The sequence below is a fragment of the Otolemur garnettii genome, unplaced genomic scaffold (assembly GCF_000181295.1).
Source record: "Otolemur garnettii isolate 467f Iridium unplaced genomic scaffold, OtoGar3 scaffold00039, whole genome shotgun sequence".
NCBI lineage: Eukaryota > Metazoa > Chordata > Mammalia > Primates > Galagidae > Otolemur > Otolemur garnettii.
In genome coordinates, this window is record NW_003852434.1 from 12,787,198 (window position 1) to 12,801,631 (window position 14,434).

The 14,434-nt window shown below is 42.0% G+C and overlaps 1 protein-coding gene across 3 annotated transcripts in view; it reads right to left on the reverse strand.

The window, feature by feature from the left end:
- USO1 (USO1 vesicle transport factor) overlaps window positions 1–5,884 on the reverse strand; it is a 75,956-nt gene extending 70,072 nt beyond the window's left edge. Inside the window, exon 1 of one of the 3 annotated variants that reach the window (XM_012805343.2) lies at window positions 5,513–5,884. In XM_012805343.2, the coding sequence (XP_012660797.1) occupies window positions 5,513–5,578 (66 nt within the window). In that variant the 5' untranslated portion in view covers window positions 5,579–5,884. The remainder of the gene's footprint in view (window positions 1–5,512) is intronic. The other 2 variants (XM_003790073.3, XM_023513375.1) reach the window with 2 other exon arrangements.
- Window positions 5,885–14,434: the final 8,550 nt, after the last annotated feature.

Below are 14,434 nucleotides of genomic sequence, written 5' to 3' on the forward strand. Positions count from 1 at the left end.
GTGTCTCTGCGACAAATCCAGTAACTGCAGCGCACTTTGTTTCCATTATGATTCCCTAGAAGCAGCCAAAGTAACACGTCTTCGTCTATTCTCCATCATTTCTCCAAGAAATGAATTATGTTTTTCAAAAGAACATCTTTTTAAGCAAGAAATCTACCAAATAACCTACCACAAATGGTAGCATCTTTAATCTTAAATAAAAGGTGAATGATTTTTTATAGAAAGATTGTTTGGGCATTTCTGCTATAAGCATAATAACATGCGTAACTGTTCTGTTATCTACCATAGATAGAAAGCAGAATACAAAGCAGTATAAATAATAAAATGGACACAAAAAAAAAGAGAAACAGTACTTGTGTCAAGGAATTTATGTAAGGAATTCTTCTGGGCTCTCCTAAAAAATAATAAGATTCAAGAATGATTATAATTACTTCTCAAATCCTAAGACATTGGGACTTACACACGTATAACCTCCAGGATAATTTTTCCCCAGGTATGTTTCTCAACTTACTAAACCAACAAAAAGTTTCCTGGAGTTAAAAAAAAAAAAAAAAGGGAAGGAGTTGGTCAAATAAATTTGGCAAACACAGCTTACTCTGTATCTTCATTTTAAAAATATTGACACAGGCTCCGCACCTGTATTCACGGGTTAGAGTGCTGGTCACATATACAGAGGCTGGCAGGTTCGAACCTGGCCAGGCCTGCTAAACAACGACAATTGCAACAACAACAACAACAAAATAGCGGGGCGTGGGCGTTGTGACTGGCACCTGTAGTCCTAGTACTCAGGAGGCTGAGGCAAGAGAATCGCTTAAGCCCAAGAGTTTGATGTTGCTGTGAGCTGTCATGCCACAGTACTCTACTGAGGGAGACATAAGACTCTGTCTCAAAAAAAAAAAAAAATATTAACACAGTGCCTGCTTACCAAACCTTTTATAAACATTGGAGGTTTTTATTTTCTTTTTATTATTAGTGTGTATTTTGTTTTGTTTTTGATCATTACACAACACACTTCCTTGTCAATAAAATTCTTTTCAAGGATATTTATTGAAAAATTTTGGATACCTTGGTAACGGCAGGATATATAAAGTTCAAACGATTCCAGTTTTTATAAATTGCCATAAATAACCTACATAATTAATCTTCAAAAAGCCATGTAGTATTTAACAGACACTACTTTAAAAAGAGTATAAAAGATATCTTTGCTTGGACATAGAAACGATCAAACACAAATTATAAAGGTTTTCTCTGACACTGTCATTGCAAGACAGGCCAAGAGAGAAACACATTCCAGTCCTGACATTGACCTAGTTATAAATGTGGAATATGAAACATTAACCCAAATAGGAGTTTCAGACTTCACATTTATAGTAACACGGTATAAAATGTGCTTGACGAAACCAAAACTATGTCTAAATTTAAGCCTACATTCCTTAATAATGATTTTTATTAAAAGAAAGTATAACTGTGTCTATACTGTTAGCCCTTCTGTTTTCTGAGCTAGCTGATCAAAGCATGATATAAAAAGAGATGGAACAGTATAGTAATTCATGCTTTTTCTGGACTTTAGCAACCTTCAGGCCTTAGGATCCAACATGAGAAAGAAAAATGCTCCCACGATTTATCATCAAAAGTAGTTAACACGTCTTCTGGAATTTTCAAGAAACTAGCCTTCAACAGACGTACTAGCTGGAAGGCTCATGGAAAACTAAGCACATGTGAGCCTACAATAGCCCGAGCAGTCCCTTTCTAGTAGTTAGGGGAAAAAACACTGAAAACAAAAAGCATGAGGGGGATTTTTACTATGTGTTTATTTTACACCAAGCAAATGGTGTCAAGCCTAGGGCAGTGTCAATCATCAGAAATCAGTGTCTTTCTCTACCTTAAGAGAGAAATCAAATTTAAAAAGTGTATGATTCTACAATGCAAAACATTCAATGTGGATGAAATTCTGTATTTAAAATATCCAGTACTTTATCAAATTATTGACTATCCTATGATACATGTAATTACTACTTGATTGATTCTGAAGAACATCTTAATATCAGTCCAAAATTATTCTTAATTAAGAGTATGAAAAGCTAGAGACTGAAAAATCAATACCATAACTCTCACACTATACAAGACACTTAGTAAAATTAGAAAAATCAAGACACCAGTCAAAATATTTAATAATCCTCCCAAATAAAAATTTGACATAATTAACTTCAACCATTTAAAAACTTTGATTGCTAGTCTTTAAGAAGTATTGTTTAGTTCTAACAATTGGTAAGTAGCTATGATTAAGATCTGTGATTTATTTCAAATAAAACAATTATTCATTTTACAAGTACTAATTAAACACTAGTAGGTGCTCCAATTGAGCACTTTGGAACAACAGATTAAAATACATATGAACCTGCTCTATGGATATTTTAAGAGTCTAGAAGGGCTGAGTTACATATACGTATGGTAGAAAGCATAAGAAATGCATAGTCTAGTTAAACTACAAAATTACTCGAAAGACTCTCAGAATGCAGGATAGAAAAGCACTGATGATAAGGTTGAAGACTAGGCAGAACTCAGACAAAGCCAAGAGGTCTTCCAATGGAAAAAGATGAGAAAAGCAAAGAAGATGGAAAACTATAATGAAAAAATTCAATTTTGCAGAATGGAAAAAAATACAACATACTACATGATAATACAGAAGTTAGAGGTTCCAAGCTCTGGTAACTCAAAATATCCAGGCCAGATCACATTACCAGTGAAAACATCTAATATTGTACTGAACACTCCAATGATGTCCTACAAATGCTTCTAAACTAGTTACCCATGATCCTTCAGAGCTGTTGAAATTCCTGATGGAAGGAGATGATGAAACAAGTTCTATTCACACTGTAACTCAGAGTAAATTAATTTTCTTCAGAAAACAAATACTTTTCCAAGTTTCCAAAGTTAGGCAAGAATCACTTTCTTTTCAATTTGTAGACTCAAGCTTCATTTAGAAATCACAAGGTGTTGCTCCAATCCCAGGGGCAAGATCAAAGTGTTCTAGTTCCAGCTCTGCAACACTGTGCAAGCTGCTTTAGTGTTTTATGCTTGTAAAGTGGGGAGGCAGTACGAGGGGCTTTCCACCTTTAAAATCCTACACTCTGTGACAAATTTTACACTATCTTTCAGTCACTGTGAAAAGGCCAACTATAAGAACAAAAAAAGGGTATTCTTCCCCTAACCATGCACAGTAAAAACTACCATTTATTGAGCACCTACTAAGTACCAGGCTCTTTCTATTTATTTCATTCAATCCTCACTACATTCTGAAGGGCAGGCATTTTCTTCATTTTACTTTGAGGGTAATTGCCATCTCTTGCCTGTTCAATTCAATCAGGAGTAGAAGGCCAGGAGCCAAATCAAGGTCTTACTCCAAAGCAAGATCTACTAAACCGTACTTTAAGACCTGCTGTCTCAAATACTAACATTAGACAAAATAAATGAAGATCATTTATTTTTGGAATATTAGGGGGTACACATGTTTTATTTACATACTTTATATAAAGACTGAGTCAACGTTATTTTGTAAGTGTGCCCAGAATAAACTTATTTTGAAGTTCAGTTGGTATGTAATGGAAATGAGAACATACGGCTTTTAAAAAAATTTTTTATTTGAGAATAATTTTAGATTACTAAATCTAAATCACTGCTCATCACAGTGAGCAGGTATGACTTTTAAAGGTAAACTCTGGATGGTAGTCACAGGCATAACTTTTGGGAATCTGAAGTTTTTAAAATAAACATTTTATTTGAGAATAATTTTAGATTACCATACAGTGACCAGATATGACATTTTAAAGGTAAACTTTGGGAAGTAGTCCCAGACATAACTTTGTTAATGGGAGCCTGAAGGGTTGTTGTTATGGTGATCCAGAAAGAACAAGGTCTTCTAAGAGGGCAGTTTGGCTGCCTCTTCACCAAGTAGGAAAGCGCTGGTGAAGCCAGATATCCTCTGTTGGTGTGTGTGAGTGAGCCATCTCCTGATGTTCAAATGAAGGAAAGAGTCACCAGCTTTAAACAATTCTAACCTAGATTTGTGTAGTTAATTCTAATATACAAATTTCCCAAATTCCCAGATAACACTGAAGTATGGGCATCAGCAATAAAATCTAGGCTTTAAAGAAAAAAACAACTGGCCTATACCAGCAACCTGACCCTATTCAAGATACTTCACTTCTCTAAGCCTCATTTCATTTGTAAAGTGAGGATACTATCACTTATTTTGCAGAGTAGTTAAGAATGAAAAAATGTGGACTATAAACAGCTCAGCACAGTACCTAGTATAAAGTAGGAGCTTAACTAAAGAAAGCTACCATTATTACCCTTCAGGCTCCGAGTAACAAGAAGTTATATCTAGGACTACTTCCCAAAGTTTACCTTTAAAACGTCATACCTGCTCACTGTGATGTAATCTAAAATCATTCTCAAATAAAACATTTTAAAAATTTCAGATTCCCAGTAACAAAGTTACGCTTATGACTACCATCCAAAGTTTACCTTTAAAACGTCATACTTGCTCACTGTGATGTCATCTAAAATTATTCTCAAATAAAACGTACTTTTTTTTTAAATCCATACGTCCTCAGTTCCATTACATACCAACGAAACTGGAACATAAGTTTATCCCAAGCACACTTACAACTTTGATTCAACCTGTACAAAATGTAAACAAAAACATGCGTACCCCCTGATATTAGAAAATTTAAATAAAGAAAAAATGCTCATCCTAAAATCAAAGCCCTAGTGAATACCGTTTTCAGTAGCTAACACTTTTTAAAAATGATATTGCAAATCGTTGTCATTCAGGCAGAAAGCAGGAGATGTCTCCCCAGAGCGCAAAAGATCACAACGATGTCCAACTAAGTGTTTGCCAAATGACACATATTTGGGTGAGCCCAGAAAGTTAGACGTAAATTAACACCAAGCAGAACGACCGTCCTTCCAGTTGATAGTACAGGAGCAGGTGGCTTTGTGCCCCAAAGAATATCGTTTTATTCTCACCCCACATACTCTCGCCAACAGCTGGGTTTTAAACCTTGCAGTCTTCCCCAAAGCCCAAGTTTCAGACTACAAGGGAGGGAGCAGAGCTTCACTGGACTCCTCTCGGCCAGTGGAGACCCAGCCGAAAGACAAGGGAGGAGTCGCGGCCCTGAGGGGCGTGGGAGACAGGTCGGGCCACCTCTGCCCCGAGTCCTGCCCTCCCCGGGCCGTACCGCTCGCGGATCACTCTCCTCACCCTGAGCTGCGGGGCTAGGGGGCTGCGGGGCGCGGCTGCTGTCAGCCCGTCCGAGCCGTCGCGGCGGGGAGCGCGCTGGGGGCGTGAAGGAGTAACTGGGAGATTTAAGGCGAGGAAAGAAGGCAAACGGGAAGGCGGCACGGGGATCCCCAATGCACGAGGAGGCGCGAGAGGTGACCTCTGGCCTCCCCAGCTTCCCGTCCCGCCCGGACCCTTCCCAAGTCCCAGACCAGCCGGTCCTCTCACCGTCTCAGCTTCTGTGTGCTGGGGTCCGGCACTCTGACCCCCCATTACCCCACGGAGGAAATTCATCTTGCAGCTCAGCCACCGGCTTTACCGGCCCTTTAGGGGAAGAAAACAAGACCACTTCCCCCGCCCTCCGCAGGGCCTGGCTCCCAACCCCGTGCTCTGCACTCCCCGGCCGCCGCCACCACTGCCTCCAGCTCGGCGGCGGCTCCAGCCCCTTAAGGCCGGAAACAGCCGCCACCGCTGGACAAGGTGCGCATGCGCGGGGACGTGGCATTACGTGGCGGCTCCAAGGGCGAAGGCAAAAGGGGAGAGAAGCCGAGAGGAACCCCGTCGCCAGGTTCCGCCGCAGGCCCCGCCCACCACGCAGGTCCCGCCTCCTGCCGCAGAGACACGCCTCCTGCTCCCGCCCTCGCGGATCTTTCCGGCTGGCCGCTGCCACCCACGTGGTAGAAGCCGGGCCCTGCGGACTGAAGAGGATCTGGTTAGACTGCGCGTTTCGGCTTGCACGGTTGTTGCCGAAAGGAACTTACTGCAAGCTATTGCCAGATCTGGGTTCTTACTTTGTTAAGTCGAAAGTGAGATTTTACTTCGTCCTACGTGACAGGTAAGGGGTCCCATTCCCTGGGAAGGTTCGTTTGGTCGTGCGGTTTAGCAGTAAGAGCGTCGTGGCCTTCTGAGCCCCATAAATTGCATCTCTTCGCAGGGCTTTGTTTGGTGGCAAAAAGGGTGCTAGAGACCCTTCCTTCCACGGCCACTGGGGGGCGTGTTTCTCAGCTTTTGCTCGTCAAACCTGCTAAAAGGAATTCCTATATCTAAACACCAGTACTCGAGAGTGCGAGGAGGAAACCCAGGGAACCCTGCGTACAGCTTACATGGTTCTGCAGCGTCACTTGGGCAAAGACTTAACATTGTTATTAATTTTAAGCCCCTGTATTTTCAGTTTTTTTAAACATACAAAAATATCATGTTTTCAAATCAGTGTGCCTGTTCATTTTAAAATGAGGTTGCCAGGTACACATGCTTCTGGAATAGTCTTGTAAATTTCCTAGGACTAAAAAGCACAGAATCTAGTTAGCTAACTGATTTATGAAACTCTCGTATTCCCACACAGATCTCAGATTCAGCACGTAAAATTGAACTCATCATCTTCCCCTGCCTCCCTTAAACGAGAAAAATAAATGTGCCCGTCTACTGTGTGCCCTGCTACGCTCAATAATACCACTATCCAAACAATTGCCTTAGCCAGGAGGAGGAACCTGGGAAGAATCCTAGTCTCTGACTTCCTTCCTACGTGTCCAGTCAATGATTAAGTCCTGTAATTGCTGTTTACAGAATGTTTCTCAGATAGGTCCTGTGCTGTCCATCCTTTCTGCCTGGGACATGTAGTTATGTTCTTAACATTTCTGAGGTTACAGCAAGGGCTTCCTAACTAGTTTGGCTGCATTTAGCCCTGGCTTCCCTCCAGTCCATTCTCCAGTCAACCCTTGGGTGAGCGTAACAACAACAAAACATCTGTTCACGTCAGTCCTCTTCCTACAATCCTCCAGTGGTTCCCCATTCTCTCCATAATAAAATCCAAACTCCTTAGTACGGTAAAAGGCCTGTTACGATCTGGCTCCTGCCTATCTTTCCAGCTCCTACCTCCCACACATACTCTGGGTATTTCTCTCATACCTAGATAGGCCTTTCCTCTTCCTCTTCTTTATGCAAACTCTTGCTAATTCCTTAAGATTCAATTCTGGCATCATTTCCTAAAAGCTTTCCCTGAAATCCAGATGCATATCTATATGCTAGCACTTTACATTTATTAATATTCTATGTGAGGGCACTCAATAAATGCTTGTTAAGCCAAACTGTTAAGGGCAAGACTGTATTCATTTTTGTATCTCTCTTGGTTACTACTGTTTCATAAAAGGTGATATTGATGGAAAAATAAATAAATCATTGAAAGAGTATATGAATATTATGCTGAGGAGGAGGGTTTTTTTTTTATCTGTAAAGTGAAATTATAGAGAACGTTAACAGGCTATGGTGAATATTCATTTCCTAGTCTTAGAGTTTAAGCCTGGGTGACTTGGAGACTGAATGGTGGGGTCACACTGCCAAAAATACTGCGTGCTAAGCATTGTCCTCTGCTTTAAAACTAGACACTTGACATTTTGCTTTATACATTTTCCATGGGGGCATTTTGTTGCAGCCTAAAAAAAGTAACTAGTAAATACTCAGCATATTTATTATCAAGTAATGTGTGCAGGCTAGGTGCAAAGACGCATGCCTGTAATCCTAGCACTCTGGGAGGTTGATGGCCTGAGCTCAGGAGTTTGAGACCAGCCTAAGCAAGAGCAAGACCCCATTTCTACTAAAAAATAGAAAAACTATCTGGGTGTTGTGGTAGGCATTGGTATTCCCAGCTACTTAGGAGACTGAGGCAAGAGGAACTATTGAGGTTACTGTGACCTATGACACCTTGGCACTCTACCCAGGAAAATGGAGACTCTGTATCAAAAAAAAAAAAAGAGAGAGAGAGAAGTAATATGTGCAAAGAACCTCACCCATTCCCTGAGCCCTACTCTTAGCCCTCCCGGTGCCCCACTTTACCCTATCATCATGGATGAGAGTTTGAGAGTCAGTGGACTCAGGGACATCTGCTACTGCTTTTACTTGCTATTAAAACGACAGTGCTTTGACATTTTAGCGTAGTTTTTTTACAGCATCAGCCTTGTCAGATGTCCTGATTTGTGTCTTCTCTAATGACACCCCCTGAGTAGGAGGCATGGACAGGTGGGTGATGAGAGTGGAGTCCCCAAGACTGGTTGCACCGTCTTGCCTCTGTTCTGATGTCTGAGAATGTGTCGAGCCACTCCTTACCTCCAGCCTCAGGAGGCAGAGAAGGTACGGTGGCTAATTTGTCCTCCAGTTAGTGTCTGAAAGAGGAGCAGAGGCATCGTCCGTGGACTGCTTATATCAGAAGAGGGTTACGTATTAATCCACTTGCATCGATTTTTGTAGAGAAGCATCAGGGCCTTTGTCTTTTTCCTGTCTGCTCCCCTTAATCATCTAGCAGAATTCATTTAACACGTAGGTGCTTAAGAACTGTTTGTTAATAAAAGAAGAGAAAAAAATGAAAAAGTTGTGACTGAACTTACACTCTTATATGTTGACTTCCATAAATCTAAGCATTTAGGATAAGAATGCCATGAATCATTAAAATACACAAAATCCAAAATTTTGAGTAAATAATGTTTTTGTTAAACCAAACCTGACAATAGAGCAACTGATAAAATCCATAGGCTTGAAATCCATTTTTTTAAATTGCTTTTTTCAGTGGCCCACTTTTCTAACTTTTCTTACTTCCTTTGGCAAAAACAATGAAATATTGCCCAATTTTTTTTTTTTTAAATTTTTTTTGCAGTTCTTGGCTGGGGCTGGGTTTGAACCCACCACCTCTGGCAGTGGGACCGGAGCCCTACTCCTTTGAGCCACAGGCGCCACCGTGCCCAATATTGTTTTTAAGTTGGGAATTGTTTTTAAGTAACAGGGTGGGGTGTTGTCTATACCTCCTTAGGAAGGAAAGCAGAAATGATAATTTGTGTTTCCAATGCATCCTGTACAGGTTTTTAAAGACTGGTTACTGGATAATCAGCCTCCAAAATTATTGCTAATATTATCAGTTACCCGAGCAACATGCAGCAAAATAAATTGATAATTATAAAGCAGCAGTCAAACACACGGTGTTCTTTCCTTGCCAGACTGTTCAAAGGGTTTTGTGTAAAATAACTTACTTAATCCTCACAACGGCTCTGTGATGGGATTGTGTCATTAGCCCTGTTTTGCAGACAGGCTCCTGGTCAGGAGGGCGACTTGACCAACGTTGGATAAGTAGAAAGTGGCACAGCTGAGGCACAAATTGGCAGTCTGGCTCCAAAGCCTGGGCTCTTAGGGACTGCATTATCCTGCATCTCTAGACTCAAGACAGTGATCCCGCGTTAGGTAGAAAGGTGGCCTAGGAGTCCATACTAATCTTGCCCTTCTCCTGAGCTCGTATCTTCTGAGGGTGGGGATGCTGCAGCCTTCAGGCCCCATGTGGCCCTCTAGATCCCTAACTGGCCCCTCATCTGAACCCAGACCTCACAGAACAAATTCCTTTATTGAAATCTCCTCATTCACTCCACTCCAGAGGTACTGACGTTGCTGAAACTTGCTACCCGCATCACCCTTGCATTTGTTCTCCCCATTTGGATGGTTGCTCCTCCACCCGTGTAGAGATCTGTTGCCCCGTCCCTTGTTTTTAATTAATACTTCTTTCTGTTTTGTGACAGCATCTTGCTGTGTTACCTAAACTGGTCTCAAAATCCTGGCCTCAAGTGACCCTCCTGCCTCAGCCTCTCGGGTAGCTGGGACTTGGGGTGTGGGCTACCGTAACTGGCTCATGCACCCTCGTGAAGTCTGCTCCCACGTTTCGTGGGTCTTTCCTGACTGTTGGAAGCTGCAGCCTCCTCGTAGTTCTTATTCTTCTCCGCAGCACTTCTCAGTATGGTGTTCTCTTATATGCACTATGTTGCCATGTTTCATTGGACTTTTTACGCCATCAAGGGTGCCTTAGAGAAAGAAAAAGAAAGTAAACCTGCCAGTTGTTAAGATGCCATCTACCAAAAGATTCACCTGAATTTCCTGAATGGGAAAAGAATGTAAATTGTAGGATTAATGAAATATTTATTTTACATCTTATTTTTTATCTCTTTCCCCCCAGCAGAATTCTAAACCCACGAAGGCAAGGCTTTAGTCCTTTTACAAATTGCTTTATCACCAGTGCTTAGCAGGACCCCTGACACCTGGTAGGCTCTTGGTAACTCTGTAATGATCGAATGGATTCCTCAAAGGAGGAAATTCCTGCTGTGGGATTATAAGCGTAGGAGTAAAAAATTCTTGCTTAAGCATTGCACAGCAGCCAGACTTCCTCAGTGGTATCTGAATCAGGGTCCTCAGAAAATTACATTAACATACTGATTTTAGTTTATGAATTTTTGATGGCCTTTAATAACTTACCGTATGTAAAGATAAACATCTGTGGAGGAAGTCTTATGCTTCTAGGATCAGGACTCAGCCCATGAGGGAGCCATCTCAGCTCACCTTTGAGTTGGACTACACTAATGCAGTGGTATTCTTATTTTTTTCTTTGGACAGGTAATACATTCACATAGTTAAAATAAGAAGTATAAGAGGGTATATATTAAAAGTTCTCCCTATCATTCCTTGGCCACCCAGACAATTAATATAAACAATTCCCTATGTCCTGCCAGATAACGCAAATATGTATATACGCCCTCTGTCTTCCTTTTAGCAACACAAAGAAATATAGTGCGTTGTCTACACTGTTTGCACCATGCTTTTTCCCATTTAATATATCTAGGGAATTGATCCATATCCATGTACAAAGGACTTATTCTTTCATTTTGTTTTCCATGAAGTACTTCTCAAGATTTTTTTAATTTTAATTTTTTAAGAGATAGTATCTTGCTCAGTCACCCACACTAAAGTGCAGTGTTGTGATCATAGGTCACTGCAGCCTCCAAGTCCTGGGCTTGAGCCATCCTCTCACCTCAGCCTCCTAAGTAACAAGGACTATAAGCGTACACCACCATGCGCAGCTACTTTTTGTAGAGACAGGGTCTTGCTATGTTTCCCAGACTGATTTTGAACTCTTGGCTTCAAGCATTCCTCCCACATTGGTCTCCCAAAATGTTGAGATTATAGGCTTAAGTTGTTGCGCTTGGCCCCAAATACTTTTTAAAGCCTTAGTAATTCTTCGGAAGACAAGGGTACAATAGAGAGGCTTCTGGGCCTCTGTTCTACTATATTTCATTTATTTCATTTAACAAAAAATTTCAGAGACTAAAACATTGGATAACTACCTCTCGTAGGAAACGTGAATCTTAACCAAGGCAAGGGCTTGGAATAATTGAGGTATTACCTGTGCTGTAGAATCCATGGTTCCTGCTCTACCTTTTTAGAAGGGAACAATGTTACTTAAGCACAGGTGGTATTTTAGAACTTTCTTAGCTAATATCTAATGAACTAGGTATGATGGCTCACTCTTATAACACCAGCAACTAGGGAGGCTGAGATGTAAGGATCTCTTCTTGAGGCCAAGCATTAGAGACCAGCCTGGGCATAGGGAGACCCTGTCTCTAAAACAAACAAAAAAATTAACTGGGCCTGGTGCTGCATGCCTGTAGTCCCAGCTATTGGGGAGGCTGAGGCAGAAGTATGGCTTGACCCCAGGAGTTTGAGGATACAGTGAATTGTGATTGTGCCACTACCCTCCAGCCTGGGTATCAGAGAGAGACCTCATCTCCTTAAAAATTAAATAATATTTCCAGCATTTATAGTACTTAGTATTTGAAACATAGTAAGTACTCAATAAAGGTTAGACTAAAGACCTAGGTCACCTTTGGGATATAGTATCAATATCTTAACATTTAGAGGCATTACCCTGTACTGATACTCAGTTCCAACTTTATTGACTTATGTTATTGAACAGTTGGTTACTTCAGATGTGGCATAATCTGGGCTGTCAAGATGATTTCTCCAGGATCTGGGTTTTCACTATTTTGGGGTTCTACTCTCCTTGTTTGTTTTTTCTGCCCCTCTGTAGGGGGCAAGATAGCTGGTAGCACCTGCGTCCTACAATCTCCCAGGCCCAGGGTCATCAAGGAAGATTCGGGACCTCTTTCCTAGTAGCCCCAGCAAGTATCCTTGTGTCTTAGTGAATTTAACCTAATGACTCTAACTGGTCATGTGTCCATGTGATTCTATAGCTCAGGGTTTGGAATGTTCCGCTGGCCTTGATTGACATCCCTGCCTGTGAAGCAAGGGATGGAAGTCCTCATCTCAGAGCGTCTGGCATAAGAGCTGGAAAAGGGACATTCCTCAAAGGAAAGCTGGAATATTGTACCGAAGAAACGTTATGAGGATAGGAAAGACAGTAGACGTCACTGTGTCCTCTAATGTACTTAACTGCTTGCCAGGGCTTTTTTTGTTTTGTTTTTGAGACAGAGTCTCACTTTCTTGCCCCTGATAGAGTGCCGTGGTGTCACGACTCACAGCAACCTCAAACTGTTGAGTTCAAGCAATCTTCTTGCCTCAGCCTCCTGAGTAGCTGGAACTACAAACACCCGCCACAACACCTGGCTGTTTTTTAGAGACGGTCTTGCTCTTGCTCAGGCTGATTTCGAACTCCTGAGTTCAAGTCGTCTACCAGCCTCGACCTCCCAGAATGTTAGGATTACAGGCGTGAGCCACAGTGCCTGCCCCCTTTGCCAGGGTTTTTTTAAAAACATATTTTCCCCAGCAGAATCACTAGCATTATGGTAGCATCAGTTTTATTCCTCTGCAAAAGGTTCAAAAGCCCATTTACATTATTTAATAAAAGTAATTTCACATTGCATTGCGTTTATATCAGCAAGCAGATCTGTACCTTTTTTCTTTTAAACTATAATCCAGATGTGTTTCCTTTTTTAAGAAAATATCATAAGGAGAATTGATTACTTATAAACACCTAAATTAGAAATCTCATCGTCATTTCTGTAGGACTGGTTTTTTGTGTGTTTTTAACAAGGCGGGATCTTGCTCTGCTGCCTGGGCTGGAGTGTAGTGGGGCACTCAGAGCTCACTGAGCCCAACTCCTGGGTTCAGCCAGTTCTGCCTCAGCCTCCCAAGTACCTGGGGCTACTTGTGCCACCATGCTGTCCATAGGACTTTTCATAAAACTCTTTACTGGGGGACACATTCTTGAGATCCAGGGCCTGGCACTCTTGCTTGGGCAGAATTTGACTGTGACCTCCCAACACTCATTATCTCCCTGCTTCCATATCCTTGCTTCCCCCCCTCCCCCCAGCTAGCTGAACAGGCAGGACCTGAATAGACAGGATGGAGTTGAAGTTTTTACTGTCCCATTCTGTAACTAAACCAAAGCCTTTGGAATTCACATTGTTGACTGATGCCAAGATTCCATGGAAACTTAAGATGATTTATAGAGTAATTGCCACCTTCACCGCAAGCTGTTATCCCAAAGCAAGTTGCAGCTGATCTAGCAATATCTCATTTGCCTGAGACTGTGGCCCAAGGGAGCAGGGGCTGGGTAGCAGCGCTGTCTGTCTCTTGAGGTCAGAATATAGTCGGTCATGGAAGGCTGGGTCTCTAGTCCAGCAGACAGTAGCTGACCTGGGCAGGAACTTTTCAAAGCAAGGTCCTCTTCTACCCCAATTCCAGCTCTTTATTGAGATTGTTGGTAAGGTGCTAATGGCCTGTGATTGGTGAATAGATTATGTAGATAATCGGGAGTGGCTCATCGACTTGCAGATGTAAGGTAGAGAGGGTCTGAAACTGGCATAGGCAGGTGGTACCTGCTGTCGTACCCAGGAGCTTGCAGACCGCATGCTAACGTGCAGAGACAGCTCCAGCTTGCCCTCCCCACCCTCCACCTCATACTCATGGACACGCATGGCCTTCCAGGGCAGGGCTGCACGGTCTTTGTGACCCAGAGTGACCCAGACCCAAGTCCTAGAGGTGCTTCCACTCCCAAGTGCGTACTTAGTGACTCTTAACAAAGCTCAGAGCCCAAAGTCACTGCAGCAGCCAGCCTCTGTCCTATGAGGGTGCCGCCGTCTAGCTCTGGATATAGTTAGTATCTGGCTCAGAGCAAAGTGACTATGCTGGCATTTTTGGTATTGATTTTATGGTAAAATACATATCAGGATCTTTGATTTTAAAAAGCTAAGAACCCATGCCGTTTAAAGCAAACCAGGAAAGCAATGTAGCTAACACATTTCATTTAAAACCTGTATTGGCGACCTGGCCTGCATTCAGCACCTTGCTACAGCTTGAGCTCTTCGGCCTGGAGATTTTATTTATTTATTT